Below are 26,744 nucleotides of genomic sequence, written 5' to 3' on the forward strand. Positions count from 1 at the left end.
TGCTGGCCAGCCTGAAAGAAAGCTTCCTGAGGAGAGAGGGTCAGGATTTTTAGGAATGAAGTTTAAGGGTGGAACTTCCATGTCCAGGGGAGGCCAAGAGTGCCTTGTTTTGTATACTTTGCAGGTCTCTCCACTTGTTCTCCCGTTAGTGTGTTGGATCTGGAGAACAACCCCATGAGTTTGGCAAGTCTCTGTTCCCAGAAGCCATGGCAAGAGTGTGCATGTGGGTGGGTCAGCCAGCAAAGGCAGTTAGGGACGGCTTCCTGTTGGAGTAACCCTGGTGGACAGCCAGAGAGACTGTGCAGGGCTGGCCTGGCTCCCTGTCCCCTGTTTTCTCATCTAGTTCTGCTTTTGAGCCCTGCCACCTGCTAGTCTGGATTTGCTGAGGGAGTTTCTGTTCCCTTGTCATAAATCCCAAGAATAGCAGGTGGTCTCATCTTTGAAATTGACCACAATGCTGGTGGATGACTTTTCCACATTTTCCATAATCAAAATGGAATGTGCTTGAAGATAAAGATCTTGACGTTTTCTTCTTCCTTGGTAGGTTTGGTTTAAAATAAAGGCCTAGAAAAAAAATATGTGAATTCTCTGAAAGGGAACTGGTTCCTAAAATATGGGCAGACTTGTTTGTGAATACAGACGTTCCTAATAGTGACTTCGTTGAGACAGGTGAGCTTCGTAGGTACATGCTGTCCTTTCTGCTGGGAACCCTTCCCCATGCTGTCCCCCTGGCTGGTGGTTGATTCAGCTTACACATTATTTCCTAGGTGAAGACCTTCCAAGCTCAGAGGTGACCCAACGCTGTCCTCTCAGTGTCCCAGTGGAAGCCTCTGCTGGGGTCATGATGACTGCCTCCCCTAAAGGTGAAGGCTCCTTGAAGGCTGGGCTGTGCTTTCTTGGTCCTTGTACCTCAGCTCCAGCTGCAGTGTCTGGAGCATGGGAGGGGCTCCCGAGTGGTTGTTGGATAATGAGTGGGCCTCCACTAAGTGTGTCAGCCAGGCAGGACATGTGGAAGTCGGATTTCAATGGGCAGAGCTTGGAAGGACCAATGGGAGGCCAGTGAACTTATAGATACCTTGGCTAAAATGGGACCCAACATGGTTGTGTGCTAGCTATCTTCAAAAGTTGAACACAGCTGTGTGAACACTGGCATCTTAAAATTCACATTAAGTCCAATCTTTTTGCTTTTGTCTCATTCTTTTGCCTTTTTACATTTTCTCCACATTGTTCTATAATATTTAAGTGTTTTTGTGTATAGCGGGTGGGGTGCTGCAGTTACTGTAAATGTCCCAGGCCTGTGACATTGATTCCCTGTGTTAACTTTGTCCCTGCGTCTGCATAGAGCGTCACTGCAGACGTGGGTGGCACTGTTTTCATGGATTAGAAGTCTGGGTGGGCCATTAGCTCTCCCAGGAAGGTCTCCCACAGCATTTCTTCACCTTGGCCATCCTTAAACTTCTTGATTTTTGACCAGAAACGGAAAATCTAATCAACCGTGTGCCTTATGGCTGGCGGTGATGTTCACGAGCTTCCAGACTCAGACTTGAGCTCTATGTTTCCAGCTGAGAACAGGTCTGCTCAGGCTTGAGTAGCTTTTTCTTTTATTGCTAGTCCTTATTTGGGACACATGTCTGAAGTACTCGGCATAGGCTCAGCACTCTGTTTCTTGTTTTAGGGACTCAGAGACAAAGCAGGTACTAGTCCTGCCATCCCTGGCTCTGGGCTGCCCCTCTGACATCCACAGCGAACTTAAAAAAAAAATTAGATATTTTTGTCCACCTACATGGCTACCACATGTGCTGCTGGAGTTCTGACCTCAGCTGGATTTAAACCTGCTCGGTGGCCTTTGGGGTCATAAGAGATGCACTTCAGGAAATGCTGCAGCCTCGTTTCTGCCCCATGTCTCTGCTGCCTATCCTGGTGAACTAGGCGGGGGGTAGAGAGTGCCTTTGAACCCCTGCAGCCATCTGTTCCTTGGTGGGTTAGCCCCAGGACACTCCTGGACTCTAGGAATGACTCCCAGTGTCTCTTCAGAGGGGAGGGAGAACTCCCCATCTGTCTTCTGACTCCTCCTCCCTCACAGGCGTGCATGAGGCAGAGTCTACCTTGCTCGGAGGAGACGGGCAAGGTAGAAGACAGGTGGGACTGGGGTCAGCTGTTACCTGGGACCTTCCCAGGAGCCGGTTAAAGTCTCAGCAGGCTCGGTGCTCCATGGCCCAGGTGTGGAGCGAGGCCGCCCTGGACTCTGGAGGTGGGTGTTGCTGCCATAGTAGAATGTCACCTACGAGCATTAAGACGCCTCTTCTCTGTTGTCTTTTCCTCTATCCCTCCTGACATAGTTGTACTGTCTTTCCTCCCACATTTTTCCATGAGGCCCTTCCCTTTTCATTCACAGTTGTCAAGACCTCAAAGGGGAGTGACTGGGGCTTTGGTGCCGGCTCAGCAAAGCCTGTGGAATCATCAAATGTGGAACCCTAATACGAGAGACCCCATCCCTGCCTCCCTGATTCCACCCCAGGAGAGGATCTGAGCTCATACTGAACCTCTGCTCTTGGCAGGTACATTGCTTAACACTGAGCAGAATATCAGCAGGGAGAGGACACTCTGGGGGCACTCTGTGCTGTCTGGGGCTTCAGTGGGGTCCCCAGTTTGCTTGTGACCTGGCAGCCACGTTTGCATTTACCATGGTCATAGATTGGACACTGTCCAACGAGAGTGCTGATGTTGTTGACACAACGTAGGACCAGAAGCCATTGTGACATGCTGTAAGGTGAAAACGCCTATTGGGTGGCCTCATAAATCTAGTGCTGGGCAGAAAGAAAGTGTTTAGACAATTTGTGACTGAATCCAACCTCAGGATCCTGATAGCGGCCTGTGCCCCCACCCCCAACTTGCCCTGCTGCTCCCACCTCCCTTCCTGGATTTGGAACGTCCAAGATCCTTGTGAATCCTCCTTGGGCTCCTGTTCTGGTCCTCCCCTGCCCACCCTCCCCTTCTCCCTTTCCCTGCTCTGCTGTGGGGTGTGACAGTTCAGAATTAGGTGCCATTGCCTAGAAGACAGGAAGGAGAAACAGAGTGGACAATGAGAGAGGAGCAAATCAGCAGAAGAAGGGAGGGTCAGTAAGGGGATTCTGATAGCACAAGACTGGAGTTTTCTTCTTGCTTTTCTGGTCTGTCACCTAGGAGATGCAGTAGAAATCACAGTTAAATACTTCAGCCGACATGAGGGACTATATTAGTTTGTTGGAAATGCCATAACAGATTACCACAGACCGAGTGACTTAAACAACAGAAATTAATTTCCTCACAATTCTAGAGAAAGGAAATCTTTGGAAGTCCCTGGACATTTGAGGTAAAGGTGTCTTCAGAGTTGGTTTCTCCTGAGTCCTCTCTCCTTTGGCTTGTAGACTGCTGGTTTCTTCCTGTCTCCATGTGGTCTTCCCATTCTGTATGTCTGTGTCCTTAACTACTCTTTTTTTGAGGACACCAGTCCTATTGAATTAGGGTCCACCCTAGTGACCTCATTTTAACTTAATCACCTCTTTAAAAGCCGTTATCTCCAAATACAGTCACAGTCTGAGGTACTGGAGGTTTAGGACTGCAACAAATGAATTTTTGGGCAACACAGTGCGGCCCATAACAGTTCCCCAGTGTAAAATTGCAGCATTTGGCCAAGGGAGTAGCTCTTGGTATCATTTCAAAGGTGTCTTATTGTAGGTATCCAATTCAAGGTGCAAACCCGTGTGTACAAGGGTTTTGTGTGTGTGTGTGTGTGTGTGTGTGTATGTGTGTGTTTGAGAGATGAGGATATCCAGCAGTGCTGAGTATACAGTAGGCACTTGCATTGTGGCTAATTTTCTTGTAGCAAAGTAGTTTTTGAGGATGTCGCTATAGGATATTGTCATAGAACTTTAGGTGCCAGAAGTTAGAGAAGAGAATGACAAGTTTAGCTAGATGTTTATTTAAGATAGAGGACTTAGGCGGGAGCCAAAAGGGAAAGAGATGCGAGGACTGCTATTGGTTAATTTAAAATGTCCAAATTAAAAAATGTGTCTCCTAGCTAACTGATTTTTCCCATTTTGTGTTATTATTAATTTAAAATGGTATCTATTTGCAGAATGTGCTACATGTCAAAGTGATCCAGCAATCCAGCTGCTATGGTTTTATCCTATAAAATGATTGGGCAAGTGGCAAAGATCATGCATCATAAACCTGAATGTCCATAGGGGCTGGGTAGGTAACATGAATGAGTGAAACTGGCCTGTGTTGGGAGTGGGGAGTGACAGGAACTGTGGGGTGTGGGGGTGAAAATGCCAGGAGGGCAGTAGCTACTTGGTTCTAATCAATGATTGGCTGTGCGGAAATGTGTGTCTGGTGTGGCCAGACCTTCCTATTTTAAATTAATAATTTGGAAGTGCATTATATAATTTACTCTTTCCCCCCCAGTTTTATTGATATATAACAGACATACGGCAATGTATAAGTTTAAGGGGTATGGCCTAATGATTTGACTTTCATATATTGTGAAATTATTATCATAATAAGTTTAGTTATTATCCATCATCTCATATAGATATAAAACAGAAAAAAGGGTGTTTTTCTCCTTTTGATGAAAACTCGTAGGATTTACTCTCTTAACAACATTCCTATATCTCCAACAGCAGTGTTAGCTATAGCCCTCATGTCGTACATTACATCCCTAGTGTGTATTTATCTTACAATTGAAAGTTCGTACTTTTGATCACCTTCATGCAATTCCCAGACCTTCCTATTTTTTTGAGAGAAGTCAGAAATTTTGAGTTTTCTGGGAAACGTCCTGGGTTTTAAGTGTTTATAACTACCTAAAAAAAGAACACATTGTGTAGTACAAATAAGACCTAGCTGTGAGCCAGATTGGCCACCTCTGATGTTTAGGCTAAAGCAGTGATTCTCAAAGTGTGTCCCGGGACTGGCAGCATCAGCCTCACCTGGGAACTTGTTAGTAACGCACAATTTTGGGCACCACCCCAGACTTCCTGAATTGGAAACCCCTGGGAGTAGGTTCAGCAATCTTTGGTCTGATAACCAACCCCCCCAGCCCACCCCCCACCCCACGCCGTGATTCTGGCCCACACGTGCTGTGCTGGCCGGATCCGCCAGGCTGGACTGATTACTTGAGCTTTCTTTTGTGTAGGGGTAAAGTGGGAGGTGACTCTGGAGTGGGCTCAAGTGTGAGGCTGGGGAATCTCGGTGTGCTCTGTGGGCAGAGGGGCAACATAGAGCTGTTTTCAGGGGAAAGTGAGAGCACGAAGAGCAGTGTTGCAGGATGTACCTGGTGGCTGAGTGTGCGTTGGATGGGGACCAAGACACTGGCCATTACTGCGGGGGTTATTGGAGTCATCCTCTTGGCTACGAGCTTCAGTCGTGTTAGCCCAGGACCCTGGGCCACCAGGAGGGAGACACTGGAGTCTGGGAACTGAGACAGCTGGAGAGAAAAATGTTTGGCTTCTAGAGCTGCTCTTTGTGTGGACTCGGTTGTGAACATCCTATAATTTGTTGTACAAGGGAAAACCTGACACGGATGCTGATCTTGGACAGTAGAGAAAATCCAAAATAAGAGAAAGGCCAGAAAACAGGTTGGACTCTGAAAGTAATACAGTGTGTAGCCATTTAGATGAATTACTTATCACTTATGCGTAATTAGCCCCAGTAACGGGTCTGAACGTGGTTAAATGTGTGTAATCACCTTCATTGTGCTTTTCATTTGGCTCTTCATATGTGATTCTTCCCGAAGCTTGTTAGCCTTGTCAGAACTTTAAACAATTTAAAGGAAAATTAGCTTTCAGGGCAGCAGCAGTTAAGAGAGGAGAGTTTTCTAGGGGCTGAGACAATCCAGATGTGCTTAGCGGAGGTTGTAACTTTCAAGGCCTTGGCAATGGAGAGATTGATATTTATTCTTGTTACCCCAGCACTGTGTGGAAATTGGGGGAAGAAATGTACTACCGTTACAGAATACCACAGACTGGGTGGCTTAAACAACAGAAATGATTTTTTTCATGGTTCCAGAGACTCAAAGTACAGCACCAAGGTGCTGGCAGGGCAGGTTTCTGTTGAGGCCCCTCTCCTCAGCTTGCAAATGGCTGCCTTCTTGCTGTGCCCTCACACAGCCTTTCCAACGTGCGTGCACGGCAACAGAGAGCTCTGGATTCTTCCTCTTGTAAGGACTCCAGTCCTGTGGTATCAGGGCCCCACCCTTATGAGCTTATTTAACCTTAATTACTTCCTTGGAGGTCCTGTCTCCAAACACAGTCACAATGGGGGTTAGGGCTTCAACATATGATTTTGGGTGGTGGGGGCACAGTTCAGTCCGTAACAGGAGATGGATGTGCTCGGTCAGCCATGTGACCTCAGAGTAGTATGTGGACTGGTGGGAAGAAGAGTAGTCAGGAGACCTGACCAAGGAAAGAAGAAGGAAAGGACAAGGTTTGGAGAGTGTTCAGGTGACAGGAATTGAAGAGAGGGAAGACCCAGTTTGCTTGGTGCATTCTTCCAGGTTTTTTCCATGTGTTCTCCTGGTATTCAGGAACTGTCATCATTTACAAAATGGCACTTCAGGTTGGAATGTCACTGAAGATCAGTATCTCTGGTCCTCATACTTGAGTTCTTTTGCTGAGAAGAGCTTAGTTCCGTTTTGAGAAGCACTTCCACTCCTTGCCCGACACCCCCTCCCCCAAAAGCAAAGCTAATGTCCAAAAAGTGTGTGGATGCTTTAGCTTCTAAGTCTGGCAGCATCTATTTGCATGACAAAAAAAGGAGCAGGATTTTCATCACCATCTTGCTTTGAGGGGCCAGTCTAGACTATTCTAAGGGAATAGTCCCCTTTTAGGTAAAGAAGGAGGAGGGATTTTAAAGAGTGGCTGGGAAGGGAGAAAATAAATGAGCTTGCGGAGGAAGTCCCTACTGCCTGGATAGCCAGATGAGGTGAGAGAGGCAAAGACCAGGAATCCTCAAGGTGTCTTAAAAATTATCTGGGCCAAATGGTCTGAGGACCCCTTTTACCTTCCCACTGTACCACAAAGGCCTATGGCTCTCAGAAGTGAACTAAGAGAAAAGAAGACTCAACAACCCAACGCCCCAGAAGGTGAGGCCAGGGCCTGAACAGGTTCGAGGCCTTTTGTTCCAGAGCTGGAAGGCCGGTGGAGTGGTGGGGGGCTAATGTGCACCTCATAAAGGGCGGTGCCTTTCATATGCAGAGCAACCCTTTGATCTGAGAGGGATAAAAGTTCTGGGAAGTGGAGAAGCTGTATGGGGGGCTTTGTCTTTGACAAAAAAGGCATCTGCCTGATTCCAACCCCCTGCCCCGCCCCTTTAACCCAAGGGCTCCTGCAACAATGCCCCAATTGGGACCTGGGTCTCCCCACAGCTGAAGCAGTCTCAGGAAAGAGAAAGAAGCCTGCTGCAAATGATGGGCAGAGAACTTAGTTGATTCTTTCCACAGACCAGAAAGAAAGGGAGAGAGAAGGACTGTGGGGAGACAAGAAGAGAGTGGAAAGGGAGACCTGGGAGGAGGGGGTGAGGAAAGAAGGGTAGAATTTGAGAATTGAAGTCTCCGGTAATAGGTTTGTTACTTTTCCCAGTGAACACAGCTTTTCAGAAGACAATGCAGATGGGGTGATACTGTGTCTTTGTAAGGAAGAGAAAGAGTATTCAGATACTATGTGATTTTGGGTGAACTGATAATTTTTTAAAAAGAGAATATAATACAAGGAAGCAGTAATCCATTTATCTTGCTGTGTTTTTGAAGGGGAAAAGTAAGTCCCTTTAAGTCTTTGCATTGTTAGAAACTCCATGATAATTGGAGTATTATCATAGTAGTAATAATTTCCAATAGTTCTTCATTTTTTGGTGTCTTTTACCCTTTTTGAAATTATAAAGGCAATCCAAGAATAAAGCAGTTACCTGGACTAGGGGAGCACTAAGGTCCTCTGCATTGGGCTTTCCACCCTGTGAGACTCTTTCCTTATGGTTTAAACCAGGGGTGTCCAAACTTTTTTCAATGTATTTTACCAAGGGCCATATGAGGTAAAATACACAAACAGCCGGGCCACTCACTCGAGGTGAAGTACGTATTGCCTCACCTGGTTTATTTAAGTAAACTAAATATATTTTTGGAATTTGCTGCGGGCCAATTAACAATGGATTGTGGGCCGCAGTTGGACACCCCTGGTCTAAACCAACCTAAGGCTCCGTTCATTCTGATTCCCACTGTTTCTGTAACTACTCCATAGAAACTCCCCATTCCTTACCAGAAGTCACTGTTTTTCTTTACAGTTTTACCAAATATATATCCTAAACAATATGTTGTTTGGTCTTGTTTTTGAATTGTTCTATAAATGGAACTATGTGATTTGCATTCTTCTTTGTCTTGCTGGTTTACTTAACATTGTGCGATATTCATCCATGCTAATGGCCACTGTTTATTTTCACTGTTCTATAGCATTTCACTGATGCATTTACCACAATTTATCAGTTCTCTCTTTGATGGTTCAGGAACCAATCCTGGGTTTAGCTGATCAGCACCCAGCATTCCTCTGGCTACTTGTAGTGGTGCAAGTGTGAGCACGTGTCCTAAATTAGCTCAATCACATGGACAGAAGAGAGGTTAGAAGGGAAGACTGTCTTTTGCTTTGGCTGGTCCAGGACTTTTGCTTTTGGGAAGGTTTTGGATGACTGATTCAATTTCGTTACTGGTGATTGGTCTGTTTAGATTTTCCAGTTCTTCATGGTTCAGCCTTGGAAGGCTATATGTTTCTAAGAACTTGTCCATTTCTTCTAGGTTATTGAATTTGGTGTCATATAGTCCTTCATAGTATTCTTGGATGATCTTTTGTATTTCTGTGGTGTCCATGATCACTTCCCCTTTTTCATTTCTGATTTTGTTAATTAGTGTCTTCTCTCTTTTTATCTTAGTAAGTCTAGCCAAGGGTTTGTCGATTTTGTTCATCTTTTCAAAGAACCAGCTCTTTATCACATTAATTTTTTGTATTGCCTTTTTGTTTTCTATTTCATTTAGTTCTGCTCTGATTTTTGTTATTTCCTTTCTTCTGCTGACCTTGGGTTTCACTTGTTCTTCTTTTTCTAGTTCGTTAAGGTGTAACATGAGGTTATTTATTTGGGATTTTTCTTGTTTCTTGAGATAGGCCTGTAATGATATAAATTTCCCTCTTAAAACTGCTTTCCCTGCATCCCAAAAATTTTGGTAGGATGTATTTTCATTGTCATTTGTTTCTATGCATGTTTTGATCTCTCCTCTAATTTCTTCTTTGACCCAGTCGTTCTTTAAAGGCAAACTTGTATCAAATGTTCTGGCTGTGCTCCTTCCTAGACCCTTGCTGGCTGGTCCTGTCATTGCAGCGTTTGTCTGTCCTGGGCCTGTAGACATGGTTGCTGTCATACTCAGAGCACTTGCCGCACGCAGCCCATGTGGGTACTCATGTTGTTGCCACTTTGTCAGGACCCATAGGTTCATGACTGCAGAAGAGTATGTGCTTGGGATGGATACATGCGACCTTCCATAAACAGAGTTTGGTGTTTTGGTTCTTTTTTTGGGGGAAGCATGGCATTGTATTCCCTCCCCCAGTGTAACCAGAGGAAGTGGTTCAGACACCTTGGGGACCGCGTGGAGGCTCCTAATGGACACCTGATTCTGATCCCTTTCTCCAAGGAGCCTCAAGGCTTATGCCAAAAGGAAGAGAAACAAGTGAGGCAGAGAGGACAGAGAGCAAGACCAGAGGGCCTGCTTTCCTTGCTTCTTGAGAGGGAACAACTCAAGGGCTTCTAAGTGGAAGAACAGTTGAGATCTGAGATCATCATGCTTAATCTCGTGTTTCAGGCAGGAATCCCCTATATATGGTCATTCCAATTTTGTTCGAAGAGTCCCTGTGCCAGGGAGAGTGTATGGTTCCCTACACACTTACATATTACATACTGTGCTAGTGTTTCTATAGGAGAGATCCCTAGAAGTGGGACACACACATTTTCCATTTTGATGCCTGTTAAAAGACTGTGCATGTGTGGAAACACACATTGTGTTGATATCTATAATACAAAAATGAGTACAAGACAGTCATGGGGAGGCAGGGAGCTCAAAAAGAAGGAAGGAATTTCTAATAGTTAAAAATGTCCCATAATAGGCCAGAGTGCCTGACCTGGGATAGCAAGTGTGCAAAATGAAGAGCTTAGTATACTCCGGAGAAGCACTGGGAATCTCTCCAAGGTGGCAAGTCCCTCAGGGGTGGCTTATTGGGCCCTGAGTCCTTCCAAATGCATTGCATGAGCCTCAGAGAACAATACAGGTGTGGTAGGACCTGTGGCCAAGCACATTTGAGCCCATCTCCTCGTGTGTTTGCATTCTGCTTGTCTTCTGCCATGGACACAGACACATGCACTGTATCCCCAGCTGGGACAGCCTGGGTTCTGCCTAGACCCTCCACTGGGGGCCTCAAGAGATCAATGAGTTTTTCCCAATAGTAAGACGTCTTCCTATACATCTAATGGGGCTCGCTGAAGATAGCAGGAATAACTGGTCACAAGCTTCAGGCATAGCTGCTATTTCACGTGGTTGAGGACAGAGATTTCTAAAGGTTTCAGGGGAAGTAGCCTGGTTAGCTCTAAGGTATTGGAGGTAAAGGGGTTCAGAACAGGCCTCCCCAAGATGTGCCACTATGGCATGTGAATTACTTTGAACTGAAGGCAATCGAGATCCTGCAGTCTCATGAGAAACTCTTACCTCTCCCTTAAAAAATTTAAATTGGAAGCCTTGCCCATAATAAAAATTCTTACCAGAAACAATTTTTTATGACTTCTCCACAGAGCAGGGCAAATTTCTAATCACTGAACATTTGCTCTTATCATCCTGTGAATGACCTTCCTCCCCTCTGAAACCTCAGGTGCCTTACCTCATCCTTAGCTCAGGATGTCATCTCTACCTAATTTTCCCTTTCTGTCTCTGACTTGCACATGTGTGTGGGGTTCCCATACATACATATGTAATTACATTTGATCATTTTCTCTTGTTAATCTGTCCCGTGTCTATTTGATTATTAGACCAGCTGAAAGAACCTAGAACAGTAGAGGAAAGTTACTTCCTCCCCCACAGAGGCCTGTGGCCTCTTCCCCTGGTGACCCAGACATGTGGAGTATATGCTTCACAGTCTGTGCTTCACAGTCAGGCCCGTGGCCTGGCACTAGGTGGTGGAGGATGGACTAGTGGGTGCAATGCCCATGGTCCCCATTTCGATATGGTTATGCACATCAGTCACTTCTCTTTTGCTTGTCAGGATAACGTTGCTCTCAAACATTGATGTGTCCTTGAAATTATGGTCTCCTCCCTTGTACGCTTGTTGTTGTGGGTCCTCCATGAGGTTGAGCATGTCCATTGCATGGCTGCTGTGGGCCAGGTAATGCTGTCATGTATTATAGATTCACTGCTCTTGGCACCACCTGTTTTTTGATGCGGGAGTGGGGTGTGGGCCAAACTGTAGCTCTAGAGTGAGGCTGCGACCGTGATGGCTCATCTGTCACTCTGGCTTCCACCTTGGCCTAAACTACCACTGAATATTTGTGTTTCTCCTTCATTGCTCTCTGTGACCTGTTGTCATCACACACCGTTTTGTCCTGTACCCTCCCAACAGCCACCCCTCAGGACAGGGAACCCATCTTCCTCCACACATATAGCTCCACCTCCCAGAGGTGACTCTCTGGGGGTGGTGAGTTGGGGGGAAGAGTGGCAGCTGCTATTGTTATTATAAATACATCACACTAACAACTTTGCTCTCCTCCTCCAGGTTGCTCAGAGTTCTGATATTCCATCACATCCACCTATATGCTCTCTTCCCCAATGCATCTTGCTTTGCTCTCAGGTATTGTTAAAAGATTGACAGTGAGTGACAAGGACCTATGTGAAGGCACCTGCTACCTGGCATTTTTTTGTTTAAGAGAACTTGTTGCTTCAGGCTTGGCAGATAGTAACCACATGGGGGCCGGCCCTGTGGCTCAGGTGGTTGGAGCTCCGTGCTCCTAACTCTGAAGGCTGCCGGGTCGATTCCCACATGGGCCTGTGGGCTCTCAACCACAAGGTTGCTGGTGGGCTCTCAACCACAAGGTTGCCGGTTCAACTCCTCGAGTCCCGCAAGGGATGGTGGGCAGCGCCCCCTGCAACTAAGATTGAACACGGCACCTTGACCTGAGCTGCCGCTGAGCTCCCAGATGGCTCAGTTGGTTGGAGCGTGTCCTCTCAAGCACAAGGTTGCCAGTTCGACTCCCGCAAGGGATGGTGGGCTGCGCCCCCTGCAACTAGAAAATGGCAACTGGACCTGGAGCTGAGCTGCGCCCCCCACAACTAAGACTGAAAGGACAACAACTTGACTTGGGGGGAAAAAAAAAAAACTGTCCTGGAAGTACACACTGTTCTGCAATAAAGTCCTGTTCCTCTTCCCCCAATAAAATCTTAAAAAAAAAAAAAAAAAGACAGTAACCACATGGGAGGCATAGGAGCTTCCCAGTGTATTACAAAAGCTGGACATAGAAACTTAGAATGTAGATTTTTTTGTGAAATGATGATTTAGATGGTGGTTTTTAGGTTAGTCCACAGGAAGGTTTATGCTTGTGTGGAAAAACTGTAGAAGTAATACAGTTTCAGAAGCATACTGGCCTCATCTGTCAACACCCTGATAGCCTACCTTCTTCCTGGTGGGGATGGAAGTCAGACTCTGAAAAGTATGGTGCCAAGAATTGTCATTCAGGGTTGGAAAATTGAGCCAGGAATTGACTGTAGGACAGCACATACCAGTGGCTCTCTGGAGACATTTCATATTTGAAAGAGTTGGCTGTGTTAGGTATTCATTTCTTCAGATTCTTGGAGCTCGAACCCTGATTTAACTCAATCAGTGGCTGCCAGCCCTGCCTGGGGGTGAGTGTAGGAGGTGATTCATACCAGCACAGATGTAATTACAGAAGATGCTCATCAAAGGGGACTGCTGCTTCTGCTCGTCATGGTTTAGAACGCATCGAGCAGCTCTGGATGTACTGTGTGGGCTGATACCCAAGATGAAAGGAAATAAGCCTGCTACAGAGCAGTGGGTAGAGTATGCCAAGATTTCTGTCAACAGTGAGGTAGTGGATAATGAGTTGCCATCTGTGGTTTAGAGGGTTTCTGGGAAAACCAAGCCATCTGGGTGTCTGGAAAAAGAGGCTGGTCTGAGAACTTGGAGAAATGAACCTGAATCCTTACAGAATTGTCTGAAGTCTTCAACTGTAGAATTCTGCCTGGATTTCTCCTGAATCATCCTGAGCCCAGAGCAGAGGTCCCAAGGCAGTCTTGGATTGGGGGGAGTGGGGATACCTCTCGGGTGCCTCCAAGGGGCTGCCTCCTGGGAAGGTTGTAGGAAACCTTAATTTTGCCCCTTCTTGTAGGCAGAAATTTCCCTTTTCCCCTTTCATGATTTGCCTTCATTGCTGATATTATCTTATGGAGAAGGAGGTCTTAGGCTGCATTTACTTTAAAAACGGTGGAGCATATCCCTGTTCGCCAAATCTTGGCTTTTGTTCCCTGATTCTTTTACCTTACAGCAGAATGGGTAGCTTCAATATTTGTTCATGGAAAGGTGCTTATTTGACTGCTTAAAGGCCAAAGGAGCAAAAACCACAAAGTAGAGGATCCATCCATCCATCCATCCATCCATCCATCCATCCATCCCCTACCTGTCTGCCTATCTGCTTTTACATGTAGGGATTGTCCATTGAAAGAGATAAAGATTATTCTTATGGGTGATGATTGGGAAACAGGAATTGGAAGGAAATATATTTATTTGTACTGTTTAAAATTTTTATCATATGAATATTAACTATTAAAAATGAGTAGAGCTAAGATTGACATGTTTTATGGCTTAACTTGTGTCCCCAAATTTTTACGCTGAAGTCCCAACCCCCAGGAACTGTGAATATGACCTTATCAGGAAATAGGGTCTTTGCAGATGATCAAGATAATGGGAGGTCATTAAAGTGGACCTAATCCAATATGACTGTGTCCTAAGATATAGGGCAAATTTGGGCACACACAGGAAGAATGACATATGAAGGTTGGAGTTATGCAACCATAAGCCAAGAAACTACCAGAAGCTAGGAGAGAGGCCTGGGACAGATCCTTCTCTAATGCCTTCAGAGGGAGCATGACCCTGCCGACACTGATTTCAGACTTGAAACCTCCAGAACTGCAAGACAATACATTTCTGTTGTTTAAGCCATCCAGGTTGTGGTACTTTATTATACAGTCTGTGAGAAAATGTTAGCAGGAACCCAAAGAAAGGAATTGAATGGAGACAAGGAGGCAGTCGTCGCTGGGCGTTGGTCAGGGAGGAGGTGAGGGGGCAGTGAGCATGGCCGGGCGCACTCAGCCAGTGTCCCATGCCCCAGTTCCCCTCCCTGGCTGCCTGCCTCCAGCTCCCCATTAGATAGGCTGTCTGCTGCACCTGAGCTTTTTGGCTGTCCAGGAATAGTACTTGTGCCCAGGTGTGGTCACCTGTTACTGATCCTGCAGTAATGCTAGGTGTCTAGGTCAGTGACAACGCGCCATCAGGATGTACCATCTGAATGAAGACTCTGAGGTCAACTTAATTGAATAGAGTTGTTTCTGAGGAATTTGCTGATCTGTGAGTCACATCCTGAAACCCCAGATTTGTCAGACTGGTAATGACTTTACCACGCACAGCAAGGAGGGTAAATTACACAAGAATGACTCACAATCATGATTCCTGTCAGAGTCTGGGCCTGTAAGAGAAGCCACAGTAGGTTCTGAGGAAGCTGGCTCTGGACCTCAGTGGTTTTAGTCAGGGCAGGTTTGGGGCTGGGTGTTGTTCTGTGGAGTTTTCATGTGCTTCCTGCCCCCTGCTCCAGGGCTGCAGAGAGCATCAGGGGGCCGCTACCTTCTCTAGCTGTCAGGACAGACAGGGTTGGCCACCCCTGGTTCGCCCCAAAGATTTGCCCCAAGAAGAGCACCTCCAGCTCTGCCTCCAGGGCCCTACCCCGGTTGGATGGAGCTGTAGGTGGCCCCAGGCATGGACATCTAGCTGAAATCTGGGCAGTATAGATGATCAAGGACTGCCATCTGGAGGAGAGAGAGCTAGACGACAGTGATCCACCTCCTTGGTGTATGATAGGTGGCATGCTAACCAGGGCTCAGAGTCAACCCGAGTGTTACGGCTCCAAGGCAACCCCTTAAGTGCCCTTTGTTCCTCAGAGACTTCTTCCTCATGGACCCATCTGTGGTCTTTCTCCAATAGTCTTATTGGTTTCAGTGACAGCTTTTCCTCCTTAAATATACACAGTGTACCAGAGGCTGCCCCAGATCCCTATTAAGCCACTGAGGGATGAGTTCGGGGCGGCTGCCTCCTTGGAGGACCCCTTGCCAACATGTCCCTTGGGGCACTTCTTTGAGCCTCCTTTGGCTTCCATTGAATGTATTTCATTGGCTAGACAGTGAGCACTGTGTTTGGAGCTTGGGTCCTGCCAGTGAGCACAGCGGGCCAGGATCCTGGCTCTTCCTAGCCAAGAAAATCCAGTTCTTTCCCCTTCATTTCTTAGGTGGGTACTTGAGGCACAGAGATCAATGTCTTTTCTTGTTCTGGCTTTTGATCTGCAAGATGCTTAAGGCCTTTCAGAATTAGTTAGGATATAAATAAGCACCACATTAAAGCCCCCGGTGAGTACAGTTGCAGCAGCTCTGGAAGGAAAGACAGGGTGATTATAGAAAGTTGTGTCAGAGATTTCAAAAAGTGAATTTCTTTTAGCAACAAAAAAAAGATGTAACACCAACTCAGACTCACGGTTTGCTGTTCAAACTTCCTTAAAAGACTTGTGGCTATTGTATGGCGTCTTTTGCGATGCTGCTGACACAACCTGACCTCCTTCCCCCTACAACAAAGCAGCACAGGGACGAGCCTGGGAAGGGTTTTGATTTGCTTGTGTGTGGGCGTCCTGCAAGCCTGAAATCACAGAGTGAAAGTTTAACATCGGGCCTCTACCTCATCCTCCTCTCAGAGGGGGATATCCTCCTGTGATACACCAGACCTTTCCCCACTCCTCTTTCCCAGATTCTTCTTGACCTTCCCTCCCCTTCCAGGTAGAATGAAAATCCACCAGGGCAAGAGTCTTGTCTTTCTGGTTCACTCCTCATCTTCAGTGCTTGGATTAGCAGGCATACGTTAACTATTTATTGGCTGAATTACTGAAGGGAAGAAAGAAGGAATAAATGAATGAACTTCAGGAACGTTTAGCATTGTACTTGCTTTGATTCTACAAAATGAACTCTCATGATACCTTTCATCATCTCGCTCATTCTTAATGATGCTGGGTTGGTCAACCACTCAGTTTCCAGAATTGTAGGATAACCCAGATCACAATTGGTATTTTGCTCCCCTTCCTGCCTTCCCTCCTGCTGTGTTTCCCACTCCCAAGCTCTGCTGTTCCCAGGCCTTCTGGTGCTTGAAGACCACAGGCTGATAGTCTGTCATTGATGAGCACCATTGGCCAGGTCACCGCCCTGGTATCCGTCTTCCCCCAGGGACCATGTGTAATTCTGAATAGGGAAGCATCTGATATTTGAATCACTATAATGTACTCAACTCCCCTAATCATTTTAATGTCTCAAGGAATAGAAGAGTACAGGTGCACAAGGGAAGAAAGATTGGCAGATGGTTTCCCAATGGCATGACAAGCTCAGGGTTGGATGGTGTCTTGAAGAAGATAATTTCGACCAGTGATAAGTGCTATGGAGAAAGTAAAGCAGGGTAGTGAGATAGAAAGTAACTAGGGTGGGGTAGTGATGACCTTCGATAGAGGTCAAAGAAAGCTGCTCTGAGTGCTAATGAAAAGCAAAGGTCTGTAGCCAGACATTGCATGGGTCACGTGTGCCAAGTGGAGAGAATGGCAAGTGCAAAGCTCCAGAGGCAGACAGAGGCCTGGGACTGCCCACAATTTGGCAGCACATTTTAGATGGTTTGTGAGATACTAGCCAAAGCTCTTAGGTTTATAATTTCATAGGACAAATGTGAGAAATGACCCATTTATACCAGTTAACATTTTGTGGCTACGGTGATGGGGAAGATTGAGGGCTCTTTCATTTATCTTGAGTTTATTTTAAGGGGTGGGAGTTTCCTCAAAGTTAGAGGATTGTGGTCAAAACTATTAGTGTTCACCTCTTTTAGGTTCTCTATTCCTTCCTAGGCAAATGGAAAGACTGCATTTCCCAGCCAGCCCCCTTGAGGATTAGGCAAAGTCATGTGAGTACTTCTAGCCAATGAAATGTGGGTATTCCAGACGGAGGCATTTAAGAGCTGGTATGTCACCTCCATGTTCACTCCCTTCTTTGATATTGGGATAGCAGTGTCACAAGGTAAACAGAACTGGATTCCTAAGGGACTAGATGGATAAAAGAGCCACTTATGCGCCTCCTTCCTCAAGGAGGCGGCCCCAGCAGACGCCTGGAAAACCCTGCTGCTGTCACTGCACACCCACTATTCCCTCTGCCTAGAAGGCTCTTCCTACCCTTCTCCTCATGGCAAATATACATTTGACCTTTGAAATCGCAGCAGGAGGGCCTCCTCCTAGGTGAAGGCTCTGTCACTAACTCCTAGGCATAGCGAGTGCCATCCCCTGTGGCCCAGGACATCTGGTGACTACTCTAACACACCCTGTTTTGTCACCTCAAGAGCAGCAGTTGTGTCCTACTCACCTCTGTGTCTTCACCATCTGGCACACAGGACCTGGTATACTGTAAGCAGTCAGTACATTTTGACTGAATTCATACATTTTAGAAATGACTCTGTGAAGGCCTAAAGCCTGATGCAAGATAGATATTCATAGACGACGCCTGGCAGAAATCTCCCCTGCCAAGCCAAATAAGGAAGCATTTCCATAAAGGCAGATGCAACAAACTTCTCAGGAAAGTAAAAATGGGAGTGGGGTGCCCACACCTGGGAAATTAACAGAATTGCCGAATAGGGGAGCTGATTCTTACCCCCCAGAGACTCACATTTTATTTGAGCTCATCCCTCAGCCACTTTGGGAGGTCTACATTATTGCTCATTGCTTAAGTGTTCATCATGACCAGGCCTCCATTCTCTTAAGCTTCCATGTTCTTCCCTTGTATTAGTTAGGATACAATAAGCTATGTCACAAAAAACAAATTAAACCTGAAACCTCAAAAGTTCAGCAAATGTGTACAGCTTGCTCACACAAAGTCTGAGTGCATAAGTGGCTCTTTTATCCATCTAGTCCCTTAGGAATCCAGTTCTGTTTACCTTGTGACACTGCTATCCCAATATCAAAGAAGGGAGTGAACATGGAGGTGACATACCAGCTCTTAAATGCCTCCGTCTGGAATACCCACATTTCATTGGCTAGAAGTACTCACATGACTTTGCCTAATCCTCAAGGGGGCTGGCTGGGAAATGCAGTCTTTCCATTTGCCTAGGAAGGAATAGAGAACCTAAAAGAGGTGAACACTAATAGTTTTGACCACAATCCTCTAACTTTGAGGAAACTCCCACCCCTTAAAATAAACTCAAGATAAATGAAAGAGCCCTCAATCTTCCCCATCACCGTAGCCACAAAATGTTAACTGGTATAAATGGGTCATTTCTCACATTTGTCCTATGAAATTATAAACCTAAGAGCTTTGGCTAGTATCTCACAAACCATCTAAAATGTGCTGCCAAATTGTGGGCAGTCCCAGGCCTCTGTCTGCCTCTGGAGCTTTGCACTTGCCATTCTCTCCACTTGGCACACGTGACCCATGCAATGTCTGGCTACAGACCTTTGCTTTTCATTAGCACTCAGAGCAGCTTTCTTTGACCTCTATCGAAGGTCATCACTACCCCACCCTAGTTACTTTCTATCTCACTACCCTGCTTTACTTTCTCCATAGCACTATCACTGGTCGAAATTATCTTCTTCAAGACACCATCCAACCCTGAGCTTGTCATGCCATTGGGAAACCATCTGCCAATCTTTCTTCCCTTGTGCACCTGTACTCTTCTATTCCTTGAGACATTAAAATGATTAGGGGAGTTGAGTACATTATAGTGATCAAATATCAGATGCTTCCTTGAGGAAGGAGGTGGCCCAGGTTGTATCCAAGGTGGGGCTTCTTTATAAAATTGGCTTTGGGAGCTTGTCTGTGTTACTACTTAATTCTTATTGAATTTGTGTTTTAATGGAGAAATAAATAAGTGAAATAAGTTAGACAGAGAAAGACATACCATATGATTTCACTTATATGTGGAATCCAAAAGACAAAATAAATGAAACAGAAACAAACTCATAGATACAGAGAACATTTTGATGGTTGCCAGAAGGGAAAGGGGTTGGGAATATAGGAGAAAGAGGGGGAAGGGATTAAGATGTGCAAATTGCCAGTTATAAAAACAGTCATGGGGATGTCAAGTACAGCATATGGAATATAGTTGATAATATTGTAACAACTATGTGTAGTGTCACATGGGTACTAGACTTATCGGTTGATCACTTCATAAGTTATGTAAATGTCTAATCACCATGCTGTACACCTGAAATCCACATAATATTGTATGTCAACTGTAATTTAAAAATAAAAAATATATGTAAAAAGATAAATTTAGAAAAAAAAATGAAAAAAGAAAAGCAAAAGTAAAAAAAGTTTCTAAAAACGTTTGAATGAATCATGCCTGTCGAGTCAGTAGTCCTGGTCTTAGGAATCTATACTAAGGAAATATTTGAAAACAGAAAAAGCTTTCTGCTTTCAGATGCCCCTGATAGGGTGTTAGTTTTTGTGAAAAATGAAGACCTTAATATTTCACAACAGAAAGTTTAGCTAAATTATGGCATATCCACATAATATTTGAAGCTAAGCAAGACTTTAGTCATGTGAGGAAATGCCTACACTGTCAAACAAAAAGTGCAGGATGCTAAATTTTATATAAAATACAATCAACTGTATAAAACATATAGAATAAAAGGAAAGGAAATATACTCAATATACTCACAAGTTGTTAAATGCAGTTAAAACCTAACTTGAAATTATGGGCAATTTATAATTTCTTTTTTATACTTTTCTGTTTTCTAGATTTCCTATAATGTGTGTGTTACTCCTAATCTGGGTTTAGAAAAAAAAGCTTTAGCACACCTTTCCTTCTGACTCCCTTTCTGTTTTTCTATTTCCCTCTTTTCTTCCTCTTCTCCCTCTTTTCTCTTCTCTCTCTTTCTGTCTCTCTCTCTCTCCCTTCTCCTCCTCTTCCTCTTTTCTATCCTCCCTCCCTTTTTTCTTCCTAATTTCAGATTCATAATTCTTTGACTTAAACCTAGTAATTTAAATTAGACTACATGACAAAAGCTGATTACTGCTACTTGGTAGCAGCATACCTCAGGCACAGAATACTGGTGAAGATCTTAGGCTCTGGTATTAGACTGTTTGGGTTCAAATCCCTATCTTGGTTTATTAAGCTATGTGACCTTAAAGAAGTTATTTAACTATTATTTTCCTCATTGTCTTCATCTTAAAATAGATGTAACAATAGTTATTACTTTAGGATGTTGGGAAAATTAAATGAGAACATAAGCAAAGCATTTAACAGGAGGCCTGGGACATAGTGAGGACTCAAAACTCACTAATGTTATTGGCTTAGTTGTGGTATGCAAACTTTTAAAAAGCTTAATCGTCAAGAGTACACAGGTAAAGCAAAGACAAACATCCTAGCAAGGCTTTGTAAGCTTCTCATGAACAGGTGAAATGCCTTCCAGGTGAGTGACATTTGAATGTGTGGAGAAGGGACTGCATAAACAAAGTTCTTATTTAATCTGTGATGTGGCCATAGAGTGTTCCTGGTTTGCAGACTGGCATGTCCATGGAAATGCACAGCTCAATCTTCTCTAATACCAAAAACACCTTAAGAAAAACATTTCAGAATCAGTGGAAACTCTTGAAGGTGTTTTAGCAACAGGTAACCTGGGCTACTTCGTATTATCTTTAGAATAGCAAAGTCCATTAGCAGGTATTTGTGAGCCAATCAGACCTTGAGAATTTGGCTTGGATGAGTTTGACTGAGACAGAATGTGAGACCTTGGCCTGGGGCATGGCATACCTGGGAGACACTTCATAAGGCTCCTCTCCCTCCTTTCCAAAGGTTTGTTCTGCCAGTGAATCTGAAGTCATTTAGCAATTCCCAGTGGGGGATAGAGAGGTCCTCCAGGTATGGCTTCGGAATTCAGGCACTCATCTCTGTGGAAGGCTGAGTTTCCTCACTTAGACCATCATTTGTGGACATGCGCTAAGGGGTATCTTACGCTCTGTCAGCCAATGTCACTAGGAGAGGAATGGGGTGCGTGTGAACATGGCCCAGAAGGCCCTTTCCCCAGATGGGAGAGGCTGGTCTGCAGATATTTAGGGAGATGACCTCCAGGAGAGGCTCTGACCGAGTGCCTCTGATAGAGAAGAAGGGGACATGTCAAGAGAAGAGAGGAGGGTATTTTACAAAGAGGAACCTGCCCCCTTCCCCTTTGGTTAAGGCCTCATGACAGGGATAGTAACCTAGGGAGGCAGGGGTGTGGAAGGAGGGCTTGGGGCAGGCAGGTCCACGTTGCAGTGGCCTGTGGGAAGCAAAACAACAAGGCTCCTGGCCTCTTTGCCACTCAGAATGAGGAGGAGAAAGTGTGAAAGGAGAAAGAGGGTTGGGGCTGCTACTTGGTAGCAGCGTACCTCATGTACAAGATCATTTGGGTCATTTGCTGAATTGAGACCTGTAATGCGTTCTCCAGAGAATTGCAAACTTCTTGCTGAAGACTTCATGGTCAGAGTGTTCAGACTGACCGTCTGTCTGCATTTCAGCAAAGGGGGAGGGACTATTCCAGCAAAGGCAGTATCCTATAGACTGGTTACCCTGGGAGCATATGGAAGGGCAGCTGTGAAAGGTGGTGTGTCTGCATCATACCGAGGGAGGACGAGAGAGAAAATGCCACAGTATCTGCAGTATTGTCGGGGCCTTGTACAGGGTGGCCAGCCTCAATTTCTACCTGATGCCAGAATCCCCACCTTCCCCCCTTCGACCAAGCTCTCCCGGGCCACAGAGAATTCACTGCTTTGTAAAATTCCTTGAATCTGGATTTTCCCTAAAGTTGTTCCAGTGAACCCTTCTCTTGTGATGTTTTTCTCAAATAAGTTTGGGAAACCAAACACACTCTTTCGCCCTTGGGGAGAAACGCATTACATACACATTAGTGTATCAAAGACTCTAAGCAGTTCTGTACAGATAAAATCTGTTTTATTTCTGTTTGATTTTGTGTATTCCTCATACCCTCACCCTTTTTTTTTCTCACAGTAATTTCCATTAACATGCCATGGACCCAATGAATCCATTAGCCAGCAAATGCCACACTGATGGTTAGAAAAGACTTGTGTATATTGTGTATATATTCTTGTCCGGTCCTTTACGGAACCGAAACCCATTGGTCTGTGTATCTATCTGTGTGCCCCAGCCCCCTCGCCGGCTCCCTCAGCTGTTCCTCACAAGCCAGCTCTTTGGGTCTCCTCACCTCTCGGTCTCTCTTACAGGAGAGTTCCAGGTTGTCTCTGTCCCTATTGGACACGTCCCCAGGTTTGAGCCAATGGGGGCCGACTTGGTCAGCACTGTCCTCCTTTTCTTTGGACACCACCAGGAATTTTGTTCCCTTTTTTAACAACAGTGTCACAGAGGTGAGACCATTGTCACACATGGACAAAAGAAAAAAGACGGCAACTACTGATTGCCGTGTCTGTGAACTTAAAGGGACCTATGTTTCCTCCACTTTCTTTCAGGTCACCTTTCCTTTGAACCAGACCCTCCTGCAGCAGCAGAGCCTGCGAGCAGGCAGTCTTCACATCTCCTACACGATGGAGGATCTCATGAAACACTATAACCGTGGGGACCTCAGCTCCGTCATCTTCAGCCATGACAGCTCCCGGGTGAGGGCCGTTGTCCTCTGCCCAGCTCGGCATGCATTTAAATACAAGAAAAAAGATATTACCTGCTGACACCTGGACATCCTGTGGACAAAGGATCAAGGTCATGAAGGGCTCTAAAAATAAAATTGGGCAGAGTTAGATGTTCAATGAGATGCTGTAACTTACAAAGGTATTTTTTGTGAAACTTAAGAACTGAGAGGGACAATGATTAAAGTTAATTCCAGGATCCCAGTCACAGGATGAAGCCTCTAGGAATTCAGCAGCAGCCTCAGGGCTTAGGCAGCGGGCAGCATGAACCAGCACCCTTCAGAGAATGGAAGGGATCTGAGTCTAAAAGCTTCCTGGCTGACTTAGGTAACACTTTTGAGAAACGACGGAGCAAAACATTTCCTGCAGCGTTTAGTGGCTTCTAGGAACATGTGAGCATGATGCAATTGAGGTGTCCATGGTATTCTTACAGGGGTGGTACATAAAAGGCTGGGAAGGCCTTTTGGTCTTCCCAGACATGGATTCCATCCTGCAGTATTGCAGGATATGGCCCATCTGTGCAGTGAGTGTACACACAGGATCAGTTTGACTTGTGGGACATCAAAGAGGAAGGAAGCGACTGGTCAGGGCTCGGAGGATTGCAGCCTCCCTGTAGGAGGGAGATGGGATGGATATTTGTTATGCTTTTATCAACAAGCTTCCCATGTGACAAACCATGTCGTGTCTCCCCTCCCCCTACCAAGTAGAAGTAAAAACCAAGCAAGAGGAAAGGGAAAACCAGAAATATAATAAAAAAGGAATCGTAGAGTTTGTGGCGGTGATAATTCTTATGTGTGCTCTTGGTGGGGGTAGGGAAAGTGGGGAGAAAGGTCAAGTTCAATTGGGAAATTAAATTTGAAGCAGTAGAAAAAAGTTCACATGGGTGGGCGATTTGGAAGTTATATGGGCAAATGATAAGGCTGATGGAGCAATTAGGGGACAGATGTCTTACACATTTCTTTCCTTTGGCTCCTCCATACCTGTCCTGCTCAGGGCCCTGCAGGTGGTATGGAGTATAGGAAAATGCCTGCCACTGGGGAATGAGGGCCCGGCTGGCCAGGGCTGAGTGGTGCAGGTCGTAGGTCATGTTTGACATTTAGAAGCTGGAGCAGGATGGCAGTGGGACGTCTCCCTACACATTCTGGGAGCCTGTGTGGAGCGGTTGGTACAAAGGGAGTGTTTTGCTGATGAGAAGAGATTTGGGGAAATGGACAGGAGGATCTTACATAAATGACACGATTTAAAAAAAAGATGATAAAGGAGAAAATGAAGCTTTTAATTCGAAGACAAAAGAATATCATTTTAAGAGAATAGCAAAAGGAGATCTGTTATCCATAAATGGAAATTGATGGCTGCATTACATGTAGAGTATGAGAATATGTGGAAGGTCTATGGAAAGGCTACTGTAAATAGGAGAAGCAGGCAGGATAGATATCCTATTTTATATCTGACTAAGGCAATGGTTAATCTTGTTAAATCCCTGGGTAGAGGAGAGCATGTGGCCAGGGGAAGGGGTGGGGATTGGGAAGGCCAAGGATTGGGAAGCCAGATAGCCAGTGTGTGTGGGGGGGGAGAACACAGTGTGTCAGCTGCACCTACAGCCCCTGTATTGCAAGAACCACCCCTGATTGTCACAATTTTGGTGTAATGGTATGTAAGGAATAGAATATATGAAGGTCTGCCTGGGAACATTTGGGGATGTAAACTCTCACAGTGGCTGGGATACGTGCTTGGCCTTGGAAGGATTGGCTACCCTCCCAAGGATCAAGAAAACAACAGAATGAGGAGCCTGGCCTTCACCTTAGTGCAGCTGGGCCGAGCTCCGATACATCTAATGTCTTACCAAGGACTGGCCCCGGCTCCTAGCCAGATCCGAGACCAGTTCCTTGTGTTGCTGACACGTATGCTTATTGGCTCCTTGCCACTGTTGTTAGTGAAGTCCTCAAAACCCCAGAAAAACCGAGGCAGACATGGTTGTTCCCCGGGCGTCTCTGCTGCTGCAAGACATTTTGTCCGTGCTGTTTCTGTGCAAGATGTTTCATCCGTGCTGATGAAAGGCCAGTGCTACTTCTGCGATTCTAATTGACTGGGCCCGGGTGGTATGATGAATTGCCTCCTTGCTTGTTAGTGGTATGATGATATATTCCCCTAATCTCTGTCTTGTCTTACTTACTTTCGCTTTGTAATAAAACTCTTTAACCCCTTCATCCCGGCTTGTGGTGGTGTGTCTTGCGTATCGGGCCTTGAAATTAAGTCTGTGCACAGTAATCGATAATACTTATCGATACAAATTGGCATCACGAACAGGATACGCACAACCACCGAAACAATGCCTCTGTTTAAAAAGAAAAGTGAGGTTTCTTGTGTACCTTGTGATGTTCCCGGATGGGAAGATCCTCAGTTTGCTTCGCTGGCTAAGGAATGGGCAATAGGGACTGGTTTAAGTGAAAATTGGGACGGCAAATTACAGACTGCTGACCCTCCTCGGTTGCTCGAAGTATTGAGGACTGTTCCTGTAGAAAAAGGGGGGGAATCGGTTGCCGTGGCAAGGCGAGGGTGGATTCTGCTTACTGCTTATCGCCGCATGTGGCAATGTGTTAATACTTTAATTGAAAAAAAATGTAGTCTGGAAAAAGAGAATACTGATTTACAAGGCAGGATGGCCATGCCGCAATGTCAAAACTATATTTTAGGTGATCAGGCCCGTGGCTATCAAACGGTAGCTGAGAAAGCTGCTGTATGGTGTGCCCAATACAAATATAAGAAAAGGAGAGGTAGAGTGAATCCCCGTAAAGTGCATGCAGCGATCGCCTCGGCCAAGGCTGATTGGGACCCTGATGAATGGGACGGAGATATTTGGGATGATACTGATGATGATGTAGATTGGGGAGACTTGGAAGAGGAAGCCGGGAAATATGAGGAGGAAAAATATTCCCCGGCTTTACAGGCTAAGCCTCTGCAGCGTAGACAGGCGCGGATCTCCAATGGACAAAGGGACTTTTTAGTAATTAATGAAGACTTCTCCCAACAAGAAATTAATGATATCTTATCCAAATTTTCCCAAAAATCGGGAGAGAAATTGCTTGACTGGATAATCAGAATTGCTCATACTGGGGCAGGTGGTATTAATATAGATAGTGTGGCTGCCCCCCGCTTTATTACTATTTCTATCAACTCCTTTGTTCAGACAGCCATCTGTGATCACCAACATGCGGGAGGTGCAATGACTACTTTATTAGCGCTAGCAGCCCGCGGATGTACAGCCCAATATGCTGCTGATATGTCCTGGCTGGTTGAAACACGGCCCTGGTACACCATAAGGGATGGCATGCACTGTCTGAAGGGGGAGGCAATAAAAACTGCAATCATGCGAGGACAGGCTGATCACTGGCTGACAGGCCCCGTGACTGCCTACCATCGCAATCTAATTGTACGGACTGCCCCTCCTGCTTACAAGCACATAATGATGACTCTGCTGTTACCAGAGACTAGGCAACCAGTCGAGCAAATTTTAGAAAAGATGTCAGAAGTAGGAGATATGGGAGAATGGAATAACAAAAAGCAAAATGCCACTGATAATAGGGGAAAGTCCAATAATTTTGGTGGACCCAGTAACAACAATCGGGTCCCCCAAAAAGAAATGTTTCAAGCCTTATTAAAGGCCGGGATGAGCCCGGACAAATTGGATGCCAAGTAGGATTGGCATTCC

At 45.5% G+C, this 26,744-nt stretch overlaps 1 protein-coding gene across 1 annotated transcript in view; it reads left to right on the top strand.

Annotated features, from left to right (window-relative positions):
* Positions 1 to 26,744, top strand: part of TRABD2A (TraB domain containing 2A) — a gene marked incomplete at its 3' end in the record, with an annotated part of 84,003 nt that overhangs the window by 46,664 nt on the left and 10,595 nt on the right. Inside the window, 1 exon segment of the mRNA XM_081069734.1 lies at positions 22,862 to 23,008. Within this exon segment, the coding sequence (XP_080925860.1) occupies positions 22,862 to 23,008 (147 nt within the window).

Source organism: Rhinolophus hipposideros (genome assembly GCF_964194185.1).
Source record: "Rhinolophus hipposideros genome assembly, chromosome: 12".
NCBI classification, from domain to species: domain Eukaryota; kingdom Metazoa; phylum Chordata; class Mammalia; order Chiroptera; family Rhinolophidae; genus Rhinolophus; species Rhinolophus hipposideros.